At 45.8% G+C, this 19,304-nt stretch overlaps 1 protein-coding gene across 3 annotated transcripts in view; it reads left to right on the top strand.

Annotated features, from left to right (window-relative positions):
• Positions 1-2,721: 2,721 nt before the first annotated feature.
• The window catches only part of MACROH2A2 (macroH2A.2 histone), a 28,370-nt gene continuing 11,787 nt past the window's right edge, over positions 2,722-19,304 (top strand). Inside the window, exons 1-3 of one of the 3 annotated variants that reach the window (XM_075154170.1) lie at positions 2,722-2,968; positions 9,878-10,110; positions 18,324-18,430. In XM_075154170.1, the coding sequence (XP_075010271.1) occupies positions 9,939-10,110; positions 18,324-18,430 (279 nt within the window). In that variant the 5' untranslated portion in view covers positions 2,722-2,968; positions 9,878-9,938. Of the gene's footprint in view, positions 3,103-9,087; positions 9,397-9,877; positions 10,111-18,323; positions 18,431-19,304 lie in introns of those variants that run through there. The other 2 variants (XM_075154169.1, XM_075154168.1) reach the window with 2 other exon arrangements.

The raw sequence follows: 19,304 nt of genomic DNA, 5'->3' as shown, positions 1-19,304 counted from the left end.
ACTGCAGAACAATTCATGAGTGGTAACTCTGTTCAAATGCTGTCTTGCTCTGATCTGTTCTACTTGAAAATTGTTTATTCTTGTGTCACAAAGCAACTCAGAATCTTCCAGAAATACTTGAAGCAACATAAAACATACATATAATGCTGTTAACATTTAAGTTAAGGATAAGCTATATCCACTGGAGGAAGAAATAGAGGTGAAGTTTACTTTATAGTGGGACAATTAAAAACCACAAAGGCAGGAAAATTGGTATTAAAATTCAGAATCTATGACTGACATAAAAAAAAAAAATCAAAACCAGTGGTACACTATGAAGGTCTTCGACCTCCTCCTCTCTCACACTTCTCCAGCACTCCTGCTTCCTTCAGTCTCCTACTGCGGGGAGGCCGTGTTACGGTTCGTGAGTCGATGGTGATCCCTTAGCCGTTGCAAAGGCAGCCAAGCATCCAGCTTTTCTCCATGCTGGTGCTGCTTCCCCAAACACAGAAACTCTTCCCTGACTGCAATCCCCCCAGAAATAACGTGAGCAATAGTAGAAACCTGCTGCAAAAAGGAGATACTTTCTCTCATACCTGCTCTACTGCCAGTAGCACAGTGACTTGCTCAGGGACGCGACTGCTCCTGGGATGTACTGTTCTTACTGACGATGTGAAAACTGGCAGCAAGCTGGTGTGGGAGATAAAGAAGAAATTGAGGGAATTAGATTCTTATTTCAGGGAATGCAAAAGCTGTATTAGGAGGCTGCAGCCCCGTGCTCACTGAACGTGGTAAGCCTCTACTAAGACTGTGACATTTGATGACCACATTATACTATGAAAGGGGAATGTGAAGAGAAGCCCCACCCTTACATCAGTTTATTTCATGTGATCCCTCTGAATGGCGCACACCTAGGTGGCAGGTGTGAAAATACAAAATTAAAGCGGAAAGTGTGCCTGAATGCAAGGAGAATGTTGTTTATAAACAGAAAAATGTTTTTGTAAACAGAATGAGTTGTTCTAATGTTGAAAGTTTGTCTCACACAGAAGACACAATTTTATTTTCTTTAAAGACCTCCTACACGTTTGTGTTGTTATCAGACAGCAACTATTTGATGTTAATCTGTAACAAACCGGGAACATTTTCAAAAATGTGTGAAGCTTACTTTTTCTCATCTCAATTTATTTTTAATTACAAAGCTATGTACCACATGCATGATTGCTGGGATTATTGGATGCAATTACTTGTATCTTGAAATAGAAAAATGTAAATGCTCTTCCTCCTTTTTCACATGGGTTTTAAATTCTTTCATTTTTGTGCTTAGTACTTGAAAATCTCCTTCATATTCCTCCTACCCTCCCAATATGGTTCAATACACTTATAATTCTACAGATAACTTTTCCTTTGCTAAGTTCAAAGTCTCAACAGGGAAGATCCAAGTAAGATTTCCCCTTCCATGTAAAATAATTCAAACTCACGCACGTGAGTTTTTCTCCTATGGTTTCAAAGCATTTTGACCTTGTTTTCAAAAAGAAGCGGGGAAGGGAACAGACTCCAAAGCATTAATCCACAGAAACGCATTAGATCTCTTACTCATTGAATGGCTTGCTTAAAAAGAGGAAAGGTATCTTTATCTCCATTTTAGTGACAGTCAAAATACGGCCATTGTTAGTGAAATGCGTTACCCGGGGTCACAGAGAGAAAACCCTAGGTTCTCAACTCACGCCCTCTTTCTTCGGGAGATGGTGTGGTCCACAATTAATGCAACCTGAAGGAATACTTCATCGTTTTTCCCCTACCAAATGCAATTCTATACAGACACAAAAGTTTACTTTGGCAGAGCCAGAAACAAACTCCGGGAAGCCAGTGAATCTGCATGATTTTTTACAGCGACAAAGGGAAAGCTGAAAGCATGGATGCCTCTTTATCACTCTCTTCTGTTGTTCCCAGCCACCCTCCTAAAGTAACGTCACACGCGAGCTGGAGTCATCTGGGTTAATACTGTATCTCCTAGAACATTACAATAGCCCCCAAATATCTTTCAAGTGAAATCAGTGCAACGATGCAAGACGTTTGTACAGAAATAACAATATATACCCAATTTCATGTAAAAATATCCCTGAGATCAGTCTAAGAGGTGTAGCCCTGCACTCTTCTGTTTGCATCAGTCTGCGATCACGTATTTGGCGCTGCCAACAGACATACTGTGAGACTCGTAATACAATCACTTACGAATCCGTGCAGCTGCGGGGAAAGAAAACACTCAGCTTTCATTTAGAAAGCAAGTTAAGTTTGCAGCCCTCGTGGCTGAGTTGAAAAGCTTGTGAACGCCTTAAACGCTCCGACAAGACACAAAGAGCTGCCAGTACTCTTTGTTACGGCCGTTTTAAGCCAGTTTGGGGATGCTGGAACATTTGGATTAGATGCACCGTACCAAGACGCGGCAGGTCACCTTGCCTAAGGGATATAGGGATGGGCGGCTCCCTTCCTAACAAAAACCGGGCAGGGTGGGCGGAGGACACCTCAAAACCTATCCTGAGCGTTAGCCCAAGCTGGGACTGCCTTGAAACCTCTACGGCCCCAAACTCCTTCGTCCTGTGACCAGGGAAAGGATGGGAAGCCGGGCTTTCTTCCTTTATGCTCCCGACGAACGCAAGCCCAGCAGCTCGTGGGGACCGAGGTCAGGGGAGCCCTTTCTCCCCTGAGCGTGCGGGGGGGGGGGAGGAGAGTGATGGAAGAGGCGGGGAGGGGGTGCCTGTGGGAAGGCGGCAGCAGCAGCCCTGGGGCCCGGGCAAGGAGGAGCGGCGCGATGTCTGGGAGGGCGGCAGCGATAGGGGGGTTGTTGCAGGCCCGGGCTGCAGTGACTCCTCCTAGAGGCGGTATGCGGAGCCGGAGGAAACCCCTTCCACCCCCCCTCAAGAGGAGCCGCCGCCATCGCCATTGAAACATACAATACGGGAAGAGAGCCGGCGGCTGAGGCGGAGCAAGGGTGCGGGCGGGGGGTGGGGGAGCCAAAAAGGGAAGGGGGGGGAGGAGAGGGGGGCAAAGAGAGGAGAAAAAGAGGGGGAGGAAAAGAAAAAAAAGAGGAAGGGAAGAGAAGAAGGAGGCGGCGGGCGCCGGCAGGTGAGGGGAGCGGCGGCGCGGGGGCTCCGGGGCCGCGGCGAGGCCCGCTCCTCTCCTTCCCTCTCCCCGCTCCCGGCCGCCCGACCCACCTCCTCCTCCCGCCGCTGCTGCCTTTCTCCGCAGCCGCCCGGGAGGGACCGGCCATGGCCGGGGCGGGGGCAGCGGCCGGCCGCCGTGAGGGGAAGGGGGCGTGGGGGGGGGGGGTGGTGCGGCTGTGGGGAGGAACCGCCGCGGGCGACGGTTAGGGCGCGAGGCGGCGGCGGCGCGCGCGGGGCCGGCGGCGGGGGAGGGGGGGGGCGCGAGGCCTCCCTGGGGGCTGCGCGCGGGCCCCGCGCGCCTGCGGCTCTCGCTCTCCGCCTCCCTCCCCCTTCGCCCCGCAGCCAGGCGAGGCCGCAGCACTTCCCGTTCCGGGGACGCGCCTGGCGGCGGCCGCCGCCGCCCCTCGCAAACAGCGGGCGAAGCCTCCGTGACAGCGGGAGCGAGCCCGCTGAGGGGAGGGTGGGGGGGAGCGTTTGCGCGGGAAAGCCAACGGCCACTCCCCCCCTCCGCCGCGCTTCAAGACGCCTGCGCGGCCGGCAACGGAGCGCGCACGCGGCGCCGTCGCGCACACCCTGCCCCTTTCCCGTCGCTCACCGGCTCCCGGCCAATCAGCGCGCTCTCTCCTAGCCCGGGCTCCGCTGCGGCCGCCCCACGTGCCGGCGGGGCCGGCGCGCTGGCCAATCAGCGGGCGGGGCGGGGTGGTGCCCACCGGCACTGCGGGCGGCCAATGGGGGCGCGCGGCGGTGCTGTGAGGGGAGTGGGCGGGGCGGCTGTGTCCAGGCAACGGCGAGGCGTGCGCGGGGCGGGGCTGCCCACGGCCGCGCTCCTCAGCGGGCAGCGCTGAGCGGCCGGGGCCGGGCCGCCTGGCCCTGAGGCGGCTCCGGGGGCCTGGCGGTGACCGGGTTGGCCCCCGCGAGCTCGGGAGCTCTCAGCAAGGTCAAAAGACTCGGTCTGAGTCAATACCGAGGCCCATCCCCTCAGCCTGCGAGCCGTGCTGTGCCGCGGGGGTCAGCCTCTGCAGTTTGTGAGGGGAAGCTGCCTCTGCGAGGACCCCCGGGGTTTTCTGGCTTCAGTGTGCCCGCGAAGCTTCTTTCAGTAGGAAGGCGGTCTGTGTCTATCGGTTTTGGAGTAGGTTGAGTCCAGGAGGCGTGCTGCTTGCCCGCTGAATAGCACTGTGTTTGCACATTGGTTGTGCCTTACCGATTTATTCAGGTAACAAGCTTCTGCTTTAGGTCTTATTATTTTCAGAAAGTGGCATTTGTATACAAGTGCGCAGTCTAAGTTGACGCCTAGATATAATGTCTTTGGATTGCTTGTCATCTCCTAACTGTTGAAATAGCTCTTAAGCTGGAGATGAGGGACGCGCAGGTGTGTTGATAGTCCTGCATGTCCTCAATTTCAGTCTTTGCTTGCTGAGTTCCAGTTTTCGCAATATTTGGTCCAGTCAAGACTCCTAGATGCCAGGCACACGTGAACCATCTGGAAATGGTGTCCAACATGTCATTGGTGAATAAATTCAGTAGAAACCATTCCGGTACAAAACCTTGCAAAGACTCGGGCGTTAGTTCTGTGAGCCAGGACACTGAGGTTGGCACCCAGCCGTGCCCGAGGGTTTTAGCCCGTCTGAGCTTCTGGTGTAGCTCCCAGTGTAATGTCCACTTCTGAACCTCTGGTTTACTGAGGGAGGGCACTTGGCACGCTGTGCTAAATTTTAGTCTGCCAGATGACGTTGTAGCCACCTGTAAAGTCCAGAAGGATAAGCTGCAATGCCAGCTGTTTTAATCTGACCGGGAATTTACCTAATCATTGCTCAAATATTTAGTGATAACTAGTTGCTAGTGTGCATTTCGTATTTGGTGTAGCTATTATCTTAGCCTGCTTCTGTCTTGTGTATGATCGGGGATGTGAAGAGAAACGACCAGAATTTACTTTTCTCCATCAGTGTTGCAACAGTTTTGGTGCTACGTTGTGCAAACTAAGCTTTCTTTTCTTTTCTTTTACTGTTTTCTGTGTTTTCTCTTAGAGAAAAACTTAGATTTGATGTATCTTAGGCATTTTGTACCGCACTGAACGTTCTGATGTGCATCCGTGCTTTCTTGCCAGATCTTGACATGTTAATCTTTGAAATTGCTTGCTGGCCAGCTTTTCACGTTCAGGCTCACTTGGAGGTCGCAATCTGTTTCTGTGTCTGCAGGTCATTCTTACTTTTCTAAAAACGTTATGTGTCCTTATGTGCCTAAAGATGATTATGAGGTTTTGTTGTTCTGAGTGTCCGTGTTGGAAGGACCGGAAAGTGGTTTTAAGGTTGCTTTGGTAATCCTTGATCTGTGGGGATGTGGTGTGGGATGCAAATTGCACAACGGTGAGAGGAATGTCCCAGGGCGGTCTCTGGTTCCAGCGTCCTTGTGGAGCCGTCATCACCCTCTGCTGATAACCACGGTGGAAGAAAACAGGGTGGTAGTGCCTGTAGCAGAGGGACCCTCCAAGTGGCCAGCAGACCCACCTGAGAGAAGTGAGGAGGTAGAGCTCTTTCTCCAGCAGGCAGAAGGAAAATACGCTGGCTGGTTTTGGGCTCTGAAGAAGATTTAATTCACAGAGGAAGGCCCAGCTTGCAAAAGTCTACTCTATTTTCATCATATTGTAAAGAGCTCCAGGAGATCTGGTAGCTACTAAATCCCCCATAGCAACACAGGGATGTTGGAGTCATGGCAGAGTAGGAGTGTGCCGTGACCAATTAAGGGATTGGAAACATTAATTGCTTTAAATTGCCCAAGCCTCATCATGTCGTGGTAGCCAGATATAGACGCAGTTCTTCTAACTCAGCGAGGATGGACTTCACATAAATGACATGGCTGTGTTTTTTCACGGAGACTGTAGTTTATAAGGGCAAACGTAGAGACGATGAATCAGCTGGCAGTGAGGGAACTAACGTGGGTAGGCCGAAGTCCTTTTCAACTGATAAGCCCTGGATGCTGAGCTGTATCATCCGAAGAGAACAATTAGGACAGCAGTGCTCAAATTGGTCTTCAGCTGTTTGCAGCTTTGGAGCAGTTCAGGTGAGTGCCTCATGTAACTGTGTCAGGGCTGAGCTGACGTGCATCCTCTGAGGTAAACCAAACCCCTGCCTGGGGGAGGAATGAGCCAGCAGGGCACGAACCCCTGGAGCCTCACTGCAGACCAGGCGTAGCTCTTCTGTGCAAGAGAGCTTCCAGATCCCAAGGACTGACAGTCACCTGAGCCTGTGAACCATTCCCTTAGTGTCCACCCTCAAAGGTACCTAGCGTAGATAGTTGGCAATCCCAGCGTACCATGTTTCTTTGTCCAGGTCCACAGGAATTGTTTTCTAGTAGATGTGACTATGCCATAGCTTGCTTTTCCTACCAGAAATCACCTCCCATAGGAGACAGGACAAGACAAGAACATGCTGTTGTATATGTCACTCCCCAGTATACCCTGGTCCATGTAAGTTGCAAAGAAGAGAGAGAGAGACAGTGTTAGTAGAGTTTTGAAACCTCTTTTGTATTTAGGCTCTCACAAAATTCCGCAAACGTACCTGATCTGTTACCTGCAGTGTATTTGGAAAAATGTTTTGGGATTCCAAAGGTTGCCTTAGCAGCAGGGGGAAAAAATGGCTGAGACTTGCTGTGAGAGAGAAGGGAAAAATAAAGGGGTAGAGACAGAGGTGGAAAGTTCAGTGAGGCAACAGAAGAATGAGCCAGAAGTGATTAATTAAACAGAAATGTATATAATGCAACAGCATGCCCCAGAGCAGTATGCTTAGTTACACAAATATGTTTTGATTTTCCATCACAGAGATCAAGTGCAACCACGGTATTTTCTGTGGATGCAATCTCATGATGTTTGCTTTTTTTTTTCATTGATTTACACGCAGTTGGAATTTGGTACTACAGCGAATATATGAGAGGTTAGCTTAATATGATTTTGATACATCATTGTTTGTAGTGTGCTCTTTCAGCATGGCTCTCTGTAGGGATTTCAGTGCAGGACTGAACTCTCGGGTGATGAAACTGTCCTGCTGGTATTGCAGGAATCAAATCATAGCCTAGTGCATACATTTAGTAAGTTCCACCTTAAAATGAGTTATTGTTGCTCATATTACTCATAAGAGAAGGCTGTTCCAGAAGTTCGCTAGAAACCTAATTCCCAGCCTACGTTTATTCACTAATTTGAATGTCAGTTATCATGAACTGAAAAGGACACTTTATAAAGCTTAATCGGTAACATAATACGAAATTGGAAGTTTATAAAGGGTTTGTCACAGGTTGCAAATTTCATTGAGCAGGAGGGCTGGAGGAAGGGACCTCGAGAAATCATCTCATCCAGCCTCCTGTCCCAAGGCAGATCCAATGCTGCCTGTGTGCCATTTCTGACATATATTCTCTAACCGTTTTAAAGTTGTCCTGGCAGGAAGATTCTGCCCCCTCCCCATCTGACTGGGTCCAGTGCTCCGCTCTCCTCCCTGCTACACAGCTTTTGTAAGAGTCCTGCTCTTCTCCTGTCAGTTTTATAGGGAACACTTACTCACTCCACCTTTGAAGAAGCCCTTTACGTCTCTCAAGACCATTATCATGTCTCCCTGCTTCTTTTTGCCTTCCCTTTTAGTTTGTGTCAGACGTCCGGTCGTTCTCATCACCCTCCTCTGGATTCTCGTTGCTCCGCATGCCTGAAGCATGGTATCTGCTCTTGGGCATAGCTCCTCAGCTCAGTGCTGGCTCTCCTCTTGCTTACACACCTTAGCGCAAGGTTTGCCTCTTCACAACAGCTCTTTTTCCCCCCACGGTAACCAGCTGGTCCTAATCAGTGGAGCTGCTTCCTAGCAATTGTTCCCTATCCTACACAACTGGTTACTCCTGCATCAATGCGATTAATGGATTGCTTGGGAATTTTTTCTATTTGTGTCTGTTTGAAGTGGCCATTGCCTTTAATCCACACTTGCAAGCGGCAGTTTATGAGCTCTTTTACCACCACTCGTGATTCCAGGCTGGCAGTTCACAGGGAACTCGGAGTGGGATAATGAGCAGCATCAGTTTTGAGATGACCGTGTCTGATAGGTTTACTGATTTAATCTTTCCCAACTTTTGTTATTGTGCCCCCATAATATATTGCACGCAGAAAGAAGAAATAATCTGGCTGATAGACAAGGACATGCCAGGGTTTTATAGATCTCTGCAGACCCTGTGGTGATTTTATTTCCCTGATATCATAATGAAACCAGCGTTCAAGTTAGGTTATTGTAGAAACCCACCCTTGAATTTGGCTGTTACGGATGAGCTGGTTTCTGTGGATGTCTGGCTTCGACAGGACAGGTGACCCTCTTTGTACATGCATTTGATTTGTCATAAGCAGGATAAGAACGAAACAGAGATTTCTGTGCCCTCCTTGGATGAATGTTGATTGTTTCCTAAGGGTTTACAGTGGTGTCAAATGACTTTTTTTGGGGGGGGGAGGAGGGAGCAGAGAGAAGACTATTTAAAATGCAGATTGTGATAAAATTTAACAGTATCACCTGAAGTCATCATAGTATTTTTCCCTCCTTTTGTTTTCTTGTTTCATTGAAGCGAATGAATACTGGGAATTAAGTAGCTGTGCCTTCATTGACAGAAATACATCTATGGCAGACGTGCTCTTCGTTTATTTCAGAGGAGTGAATCTTGATCTATTGTGTGGTAACCAGGATCATAATCGGGCCAGGGCAGCTGTCAAAATGGAGTTAAAAACCATTTTTGGACACAGAGTTAAAACTTCCCCATTATGTGACTGCGAGTGAGAACTAGGTGTGTAACTACGACTGCATGCACACTTGGGAGGGGCTGACGCCAGGGTTTGTCGTCCGTTTACCTGCAATCTCACTGTTGCCAGAAAAACAAGGGGAAAATGAGATTTGTTTTCTTTGCCCCTATGTATAGGCTGGATTGGCTCTTAACGCAGGGAAAAACCACATCTTCAGGGAGCTTGATGGACAGAAAAACCTGGTAGCCAGTCCTTTTATTAAAGACCTCCCCCTTAGCTCTGCGGAGGAAGGCTTCTGGGGCTCCCAGGAGCTGCTGTGAAGGTGATCCAGGGAAAATTATGAAAGCGGTGAAGCCTGTGAGCTGGCCCCTGGGGCTCAGTTCCTGAGGCCAGAGCAGCGTGAGGGGAGGTGCTTGAAGAATAGCTGCTTGCCTGCTTCTCCTCTTCAGCCATGCATTGAAATTCACTGTATAAAAGACCTGTGAAGAAGCAGTGTGTTTGTAGGTAGGTTTTATCTTCTCCTGTGCGAGCAGTACGACTTCCTCTACTTATAGGTGGCACCAGTATCTGCTTTTCAGATTGTCTAATGCTGTCCATTTTGCCAGTTCATCTCAGCTGTCTGTAACTTGCTAAACTTAACAATCAGCATGGAAATCTTCCGTGCTGTGGATGTCTGCCTTGGTGTGATTTGGTTTTGTGGTTGGTTTTTTTTTTTTTTTAAGATTCATTTAATGTGCATTTGATTTTCTAATTTTTTTTTTTATATTCTCCAAACCACTTTTTCTGTGATATTGCTACACTGACAGTGCAGTAGTCAAAAGAAAAGCTGTAGCAAATGTTCCAGTTATCCAACTTTTAATGAATAATGCCTCAGCTTTAACAGGTATTGAGAATGGGTTTGGATTTTTTCTTCTGGCAGCACAAGATAATGTATAAAGATGTTCCTCACATGCTGAACACCAATCCTGTTTGTTTTCTCTTGCAGCTCTTGGATTGGAGCAAGGGGATAAGAATCACCAGCAAATTGAAAAGCACAAAGCTGCAAGATGTCGGGCCGAAGTGGGAAGAAGAAAATGTCCAAACTCTCACGCTCAAGCAGGGCGGGCGTTATTTTCCCTGTGGGGAGGATGATGCGCTACTTAAAGAAAGGAACGTACAAGTACCGGATAGGTGTTGGAGCACCAGTTTACATGGCAGCCGTCATAGAGTACCTAGCAGGTAAACCAAGAACCTGATCCTGGAAGTGCTGATCACACACAGAAGCCAGGGATATCTGGGATGGGATATGAACATGTTCAGCACTTCTGAAAATCAGGCTCTGCAAGTGCAGGATTTGTTGAAATTTGCTTAAAACACTAAGGAGATTAATTTGCTTTTTGAAGAGGCTGAGGATGGAAGTTTTCTCCTTTAGAGGCACCATGCTTGGTCACTAGGTGGAAGAATTATTTTTTATTGCTTTGCAGAGTGAGGAGTCACATCTAGGTAGTTTCTGTCCAAGAGAAAACTGTTATGAATTAGCCTTTTGATACACTTGGATGTGAATAACAGGAGGAAAAAAAAGCAAATCCACCTGGTACATCTATTGTGCTTTTTAAATGAACAAACTCTGTTTCGCTGGCTGCATTTCTCCTTGCAGAACAGTGTCAAAGTGTTATGAAATATAGAGGTGGTTCATTTGTATTTTAAAAATACTTTAGGCTTGCCTAAGTGTATAAAGAAACTGTGTCAGGGTTTAAATCTTCCCACATACCCCGAGTTTTCTTTTCCCTTCCTTTCTGAAACTGGCCTCAGAGGAAGGGGCAGGTGTCACATGGTGATACAATATACTGCAATATACTGTGATGTATTGCAATGTTTCAGACTGTTCTGCAATCATATCTGCTTGGTTTCTTATTTAATTATGGAAAGTAGCACCTTAGCAAATTGTTACAACGCCCGGTGGAGAGAGAGGATTCTGGTTCAGGTTACTTAGGTGTTACAGATCAAGACTGAGGTGCATTAGAGAATCTGTGAGGAGTCACAAGCCTGGGTGGAATTAGTTGAGTGGGTTGTGTTTCAGGGGCATAGTTTATTGCCAAAGTGGCATGGAAGAAGCTTGCCTGGAGCCTGATTGTCTATGTAACAGCATGTCAGTCTTTATGCAAACATGGCTGTCTTTTTTACACATGAAAGCCTGTTCTTGCTACCAGACAATAAAAGCACTGTTTCCTTTCAAAGGTGTGGAGAAAATGTGAGAGAGTGATAATTTCACTATTAATAAATTAAATTTCTGATGATGCCTAATAGTATGTTACTGAAACTTCCACATTTGTGCTGATTAGTTACAGGATGAGAATCGATTCCCCACCCCCCCCACCCCCCCCGAGGCTACTTCTGGAGCTGGAGTGAAAAAGTGTTGCTTATTTGGAAGAAATGTAAACAAAATGTTTAAGCTTGCATTTATGTTCACCCCCAGCTCCTTCAAGAGATAAGTCCAGAAAAGGAGCTGGTTTTAAAATAAAGAAAAACACCACTGAAAAGCAGAATCAAAATCCAAGATGGTGAGCATCTCTCCTGCTCGTTTGATTTTGTTTTATTTTTTTACTGTTTAAGAACAAACATGTTTGTATTAAGATCATTTCATCACAGAGAAAGACCAGTTCTCTAAGTGATTTTGGAGGAGATCTTTCACTTCATTAAGAACATATGTATGCTCATATTGGCACAATCCAGTTTCATGCATCAAAAATGAAGTCTTGTACCTGCAGAAATCTCTCTCTCGGTGGAGCTGGTGCAGTTGTGCTGTACGGGGGAAGTCTGCGACTTGCAGAGCTTGTTTAGTTGTCTGCAACATGGAGCGTTACTCAGCAGGGACGCTTCAGAGGCTGCAGGGGGCGAGGGCGAAAGGTGGAGGTGGAGGATTCATAGCACTTGTAGCTCCCCTGCTCTACCACAGTGATTTTAAACCTTGTTTTGGTTGGCAGGCCTCTGTATGTTTTCTAGTGGAGGTTCAGGCCTCTTCAGGAATGTCATAAATATGAATTTCTCTATAGCAAGGTGTGTTTCCTTTACTTTATCATCGATTGTGAATCGCCTAGAAGTCATCTACAGACTTCTGGATGTCTGGGTATTGCAAGATGAAAACCATATTACATGGGTTTTGAAAATAGCACTAACTTTTATAACTGAATAATGTGTTGCATAGTGACTCTGCTGACCTTCAGTCTGGGGAGGAATACTTTTTTTCTCTTCCCACTCCATAGGGATCCATAGCATTCAAAGGAGTTTCTAGGATAAACATTTGGAGATGCTTGTTCTGAGCTGTGGCAATTATTACAAGGCGTAGTAATAAATTGTCAACAGCACATCTGGTATATGCAGCACTTAAGTAGGGCAGACTAACTTATGGTCATCTTTTTATTACATACAGCACAGCACTGTTTACCCATTATCTGAACTAGAACAGCGTATAGCTTGGCTCTGCTTCTGGCTAGTAGGTGCAGTTTAATTTAAATCATTAATATGGTAAGGGCAGATTATGTGTGGGCCTACACTTTGTTTTAGAACAAAAGAATGTGTAGTCAACCAGGCAAGAAAATTGCTAGATGCGTAGGCTAGGGGCCCACATAAATTGTAAGGGAATGTTATTTTAAGCTGCTTGGTTCAGCAGAGAGAGAACCCCCTCTTGCCCCAACCCTGTATATATCGTAGTAGAATGGAGTAGTGTTTCTGAGCAAACACCTTGTTGCTTCTGGATACTGTTTTTTCCAAACCAAAGTTCCTGCACTCTATCCAGAGTTTTGTTTGAAAAGATTACAAAGGTGGATAGTTCAATTAAAAACAGTGTTGCAACATCTAACCCTGCTGATCTAGTTATTCCTGATATATATGTGTGAATATAGTCTTTGGTTTTGGGAAGCCTTTACAAACAAAATGTGTTTTTCCAAAGCTGTTGTCAAAGAGGGTATTATATATCAGACTGGTAACATTTCTTAACATTATCTGATACTTCCTATTACAAATTCCAGTTTTCTCTCATGGACTTGCAACTATGAAATGGTGGCTACTCAGGCTGAAAGCCTGCACACAGGGGAACTGCTTCAAGCTAAATCTGGGAGGCTGGGAGTAAGGGAGTCTGCTTCTTTAACTGTTTCACAGAAGCAGGTTGAACCATGGTTTTTTTTGTTATGTTAAAACATTCATGAGAACTTCTCCTCTAAACGCCTGGATGCTTCTCTGCGTTTGAGCAGGGACTTGATGCTTTACGAAAGGGGAAGGGTGGTCTCTGCCATCTCAGAGAAATCTGCTCTGTTTGGCCAACCTGTAACTTTGAAAAATCACAGCTTGCTCATGCTCAGCAGAGACTTCTTTGATTTTAACAGCTAAAATCTCCGAAGACTTGGTCCCCACTGAGCATGCTCCAGCCTCTCTCAGCTCCCAGTGCTGCCCAGACTGCTTATGCATCGTCCCCCCAGAGCGACGGAGCGTGCCTCAACCTCTCAGCTCTGACGTGTGACAGGACTGCGCGTGGGCCACTCCAGGCAGTGGCTGAGCATGCTTTAGCCCGTGGCTGCAGGTGGTCAGAAGGCCTTTCCCTCTCACTGCTGTCCCTGGCTGCTCCTGCTCAGAGCACAGAGAGCAGGGAGTGGGCTTTCTGTGGCCTTAGCATACCGGGCAGCACAGGGGAGGAAGCTCTCTGATGTGAAGGCAAAAGCCGCACAGAGGCGGGTGGCAAGAGGTCTGGGACTGAAGGCGGGGTGTACATGAATAGGAGTTGAAGGAAAGGCTAATCCTACTTACTGTCCGTGGGGTGGGAAGGGCAGGCTGGAATTAACTGGATAAGCAGACTGGGAACGGGTTCCACGTTGGTCAGAGAAGGAGACTGGGAACAAATCATAACATTTTGGGGAGACAATGGTTATGGGAGAAAAATATTGATGTTGGAGACAGAGCCAGGGATGGATCTGGCTAGTGGGGAGAACTGAACTGATGACCAGTGGGCAAATAAATGGCAAGGGGTGTCCAAAAATCCTGCCAGGAAGCTGGAGAGTTAAGTTGGAAAAATAGGGCATAGGCCCTATAGAGGAGGTGTTGATAATGAAGAACCTAGAAAGGAAGAATGAGCCTGAGTATTACTGTAACTGAGAAGAGTAGACGGGAGAAACGGAGACTGTCCAGGAAAGGCAACTGAGATAGAAGTCTCTGGTGTGGATTGCCGAGGAAGGGAGAATGGACTATGGAGCTGGGAAAGCAAGTCATGGCTGGGATAGGGGCAAGGTGGATGAGGCTGGAAGAGTCGAACAGGACCAGAGCTGTCTGATTGCATTCATCCAGGGCCTCGCATGGACCAGTGATTCTCCTGTGAGCGATCGGCCGTGCATGTGGTCTGTTGATGGCCTATATTTGTGTTCCCCTAAAGCACTCAGCCTCTTGACTAGCATCACCTGGATGGTGCATATACATCTTGAGCATCCTCATTCCCCGTTGCCACATGGTTCAGACTGCCTTTTGGCTTTGTTATGTGTTCTGTGTCACGAGCTACTAGATCCCCATTTTTTTCCCTTTGTATGCAAGATTGATTGTGGCTGCATCCCACAGCCATTATCAACGCCAAACCTGTGCTTTGGCTTATCAACCCCATTGTTAAAATGCCAGCAATCACCGCAATGTATCTCAAGAAGAGGTGCTTTTACCTCGACTGGTTAGCTAATGTGAAGAAGATCTCATCAGTGTTCTAAGGCTTTTTTTTATAATCTCTTTATGCTGTTTTATATCTTAGGCTTGAAAATCATATTGCAAAACTGCAGCTTAATTCCTATCGAGAAGGTTGTGTTTACTGGAATAGTGTTGGGCTCTCCTGGCTTCAGAGTTAAAACTCCATGAAAAATTGGCCTCGGTCCCATTGGATTTATGGACTTTGCAACAGACACATTGCAGACTATGCTCTGAGTGTGCACGGGGCTGACTACAGTCATCATCACCTAAATCAAACATCGACTGCATGTGTCCCATAATGCACCTTCCCAAAATGTAGGCAAAGAATACAGATGCCTCTTGCTTAGGAAGCAGAAGACATGTGAATGGTGTGCTGGTCAGAGGAACTCACAGAAGATGACAATGGAAAGCCATCTTCTCTAAATTAGGGCAGAACACAACACCAGCAAGTACCTCCTCCTTTGAAGGACATCAGCTGGCATACTGCTCTGTCTGTTTCACTCATCTGCCATCAAGAGACAAATCGAGCAGATGCTTTTCCACTTGCAAATGGAGGACCCAGGACTCCATCACCTGATACGTCTTTTCAGAGCAAAGGTATTATTGGGTAGATTTGTACAGGGTAGTGTAACAGCAACTCTCAAAACTTATCCTAAAGGGGAAGTGGAAAACAAGATAAGGTGTCTGAAATCTTTCTGATTCTGCTATCAGTAGTTCTTGTATATCTTTCTTATCAGTCCAGCTGAGCACTTCACAAAACCAGGCTGAACAAATAGCTTTGGCCTGGCTATGGTGCTTTTAGTTCCCAGACACTCCAAATCTGTTGATCCATCAGCTAAAGAAACCTCTTTTTCCTGTACGTCACAGGATGAGAAGATGTAATCCCATTCAGGTCATAGCTTGGCTGCCGCTTGTGTCAGCTGGGAGACAGTTATGTTCTTGCCTGGTCCCGAGTGCTTATCAAACAGGAGAAAAGGCTCTATTGATACGACTGGGAGTTGTGTAGAGTCAGTGGGCAGATCTGAGCATTACTCTGTTGACATACGTTCGATGTCTATCTGAGGCTAAGGTGAACTGTGGAGTGCATAAATGAGCTTTTAGCCATCTGCGCTGAAGATGTCTGAATTTGAAGTTATGCTTCCAGTGTGGAGGCGTCTTGTGTGGATTTTAAGTCTTGAGGGAAGCAAGATTATTTCAGATTTCACTTTAATTCTTAATGTCTGCTGCTGAGAGGTCATAAAGTAAAACCAACTTATGTCTGAGAATATCAAGATGCCCGATTTCAAGAGAGCTTGTTATAGTATAGGACTTCATTATAGGACCTATATTCTCAGACTAATCTCTTTAGAGTTTGGGTAACCTCAGCTGTCAAGATGTTTCTACTTGAAATGTAAAGCAGTTTCTTTAGGGATCTGTTCTTATCAGCAGAGGATGTGATAACTGAAGCCTCCAGATTTGATGTTGCATTTTGCAAGTGCCATTTTATATTCTTAAGACTGAGTCCTTGCCTCCAGCATTAGAAAAATATGCATATAGACAATTGTTAGAAGGAGGTAAGGCAATTATTTACCTATGCAAATAATTGGCATCCTTTGATAAGTTATATGCATATTCCACAGTCTGCCATACATCATCTCTGCCTTGGATTCCCTTCTTCCCGGTGTCCTGTGGTAGAGGGCTGGCATTTGAGCGTTCTGCGTTTTTTGCTCTTAACATTAGGCAGAGGACATTTGAGTGCACCATCAGGATGCTGCTGGCCAAAGGACCCAGAGCCTGGGGGAGTGGGGTGAGCACACAGGTAGCAGGATGTGCCTGTTGTTGGCACATCTGAAAGAACTTCGGTTACCACGCAGGTAAGTATGTGTTGCTTTTTTTTTTTCCCCTGATGCAATCTTCCTCTGCTATCAGCACCAATCTGCAAAACCCACTGGAGAAGTCTGAGTCTCTTTTCTTGCTTTATGCTGGTCTGCACAATGGATGGCAATCTGTTTCTGCTGTCTGCTACTGCATTAGCTCCACTGGCAGCGGTCTGGGAGTTGCATCTGAAACTTCCAGCCCTGCAGCCCCCACAGGGGTGAATATAGCTGGATTATGCAGGACCTCTTTTCAGTCTCCTTCTTTAAAGTCCAAGTCAAACACTCCAAAGTTAGGAAATGCCAATGCTGAGGTTGCTGCCCTAACTTTTAATGTAGGCCCAGTGTGTATTTGTGGCGTGATACTGCTTCTGATTGTCCGATCGCACACTGCTTTTTCCTCATGCCAGTGGCTTAATTATTGCAACCACGGTTCTAATATTTCCTAAAATTTAAGAGTTTGTCTTTACAACTTTGGTAACATTTCTTGTAAGTTTTGCATGAATAATTGTGAAAATTTTCAACAGACACTAGCTGTTTCTTAAACAATTCATTGTGAATAAGCACATAGTTCTAAACAACGGCTTTTACATCTCCAACATTCAGTTGAGTGTGTATGCTGTATAGTAGTGAAAACGGGATGACGAGTATGCACTTTTGTTATTCTCACTGAGTGAAATTGAAAGCTTGTATTTTTCCCATGAACTGAGAGCTAAACCTCTTGTTGAAATCCTTTGGATTTTAGCCAGAGAGCATTATGTAGATTTCCACTAGATTTTTCATGAAAGTTCTTTTTATAATAGTTACAGTTCTTTATTTATTTAGTTAATAAAAAGGAGTAAGATATCATCAATAGAACACTGATGGGCTGTAACTTTCTTACCCCTGTTTCTGACAGATGTAAATACAAAAACAAAATCCAGAAGGCAGGGACACTGGATACTTTTAAAATGAAACAAGGTGTGAATATGATTTTTATGATTATTTGGAGCAAAACATTCCCTTCTCCTTCCTTCTCAGTGTTTCAGTAGTGTTCTTACATGAGAAATAACTTCTGAGTAGGGGCCAAACTGTGTAAGTTAATGAATTATACTGATTGCTACAGTTTAAATAAACTCAGAAAGACGTGTCTGTGTTTCCTCTGTAACAATTAGAAAAAGCTCAGTGACTTTAGTCACAGTATAAATGTTATTGCAAATTTAGAGAAACTACTTTTGAAGTGATGTCCTGTTCCCGGAGATGTAGAAGGAACTTTCTACCAATAGTTCATGCACTGAAGCTCTTACATTGTCTCTGCTTGCCTCTGAGTCAAACCTTTCATATCTTGTTCTGAAACGAAGCTTCTCACAGATTTTCAATGCCCTTCAATGCAGAATTGCAGCATCGCCTGTCTAGTTTGTTGTTGGCTTTCAAAGTATTTCTTTAAATGCACCTCAGTCTTCGTCTTACCTGGTTGTGAGAATCCTTGCTGTTTTGTCAGAACTGTCTCTGCTAGGTTTGGGGTTTCATTGCATGCTTTACTGTTTTATTGTTACAGGGTTACTGCTAAATTTTGGACTGCTGATGTACATTTTTGTAGGGTGTTTCCTGTTTTTTTGAAAGAAAATTCTGACTTGGGACTTGTAAAAGAAGTTACGTGAACCAAGCTTAGCATGTTTTCTGCTAGCTATCCTTTAGGGAATTAGGAAGGACAAATTATTTTATGTAAATTTACAAATACATTGAGTGTGGTTTGGTTTCTGCCTTTCTGTAGCAAAGATCATTTAAATTGGGAAACACCCCTGAAAAGGTAAATGGATATTAAGAAGGAATGTAAAATGTGTGTATACAGGGTGTACATGAGTTGCATTTTCATTACTCATTTTTATCTCAATGTGTTTACAGCTGAAATCCTAGAATTAGCAGGAAATGCAGCACGAGACAACAAGAAAGGAAGGATTGCCCCCAGACACATCCTCCTGGCAGTTGCAAATGACGAGGAACTGAATCAGGTACCCATTTACATTTCAGGGCGATAGTTACATGCTGTGGCATGAATGAAGCTGCTACTACTTAGAAACAGTTTAGTCTGACACATGAATGAGAACACAATTATTAGAGCAGAAGAAGACAAGGCTGTGCCCACTTGAATAAAAGCAAACAAAAAAGAAGGTTCTGAGATAGCTCATCTTAAACCCTCTGGATATAAATTTTGCTTCTTTTGCAGCCTGTGAGTCCTGTTGAAGTGGGTAAACTTGATGCTTAATTTTTTCCGCTGGGACATCCAATACTTAAAGAAAATGTGCCATATGGAAGACCTTTTCCCAAAAGCTGTAGAAATGTGTGTTTTCTATTATACTGTCTGTGAGGTCCACCTTGGGGAGGGATCTGGCTCACTCTCTGCTATTGCTGCCTCCAGGACTGCCTCCTCCTCCATATGCCCAGGTCCCATTAGCACCCAGACTGTGGTTTGCAGTGCTCTGACTCTGAGGATCACTTGTGGGATCACTTCTGCAAAACTTGTTGAGTGAGAAGAGAGATCATGGTGTGGGCTGCGAATTGCAGCATTCGGGGGTGCCGGAAAGGTTCAGTCAGCATCAGAAGATCTCATCTTGGTTGGCCCCGTGTGAAGATGGATGACATCATTCACACTTTGAAAGATTTCTGCACTTAATTCGACTGCTTTAAATAATGAAAATGTGGTGCCCATGAAGTCATCTAGCTCTGTTTCCAGTCAAGGGGACCGAAAAGTCAAAACAGAGGCCAGGAGAGAGGGAAAAGCATGCTAACACTACCAGCCCGTTCCTTGCTCCGTGGCGCTGGTCACTGGCCTGTGAACTGGGGACTAGATCTACTGTTGTCCATTAGGAATTAGCCTAATTTTGT

The sequence above is a fragment of the Calonectris borealis genome, chromosome 7 (assembly GCF_964195595.1).
Source record: "Calonectris borealis chromosome 7, bCalBor7.hap1.2, whole genome shotgun sequence".
NCBI classification, from domain to species: domain Eukaryota; kingdom Metazoa; phylum Chordata; class Aves; order Procellariiformes; family Procellariidae; genus Calonectris; species Calonectris borealis.
The sequence above is the reverse complement of the archived record's forward strand: the minus strand, read 5'-3'. Positions and strand labels throughout refer to the sequence as shown.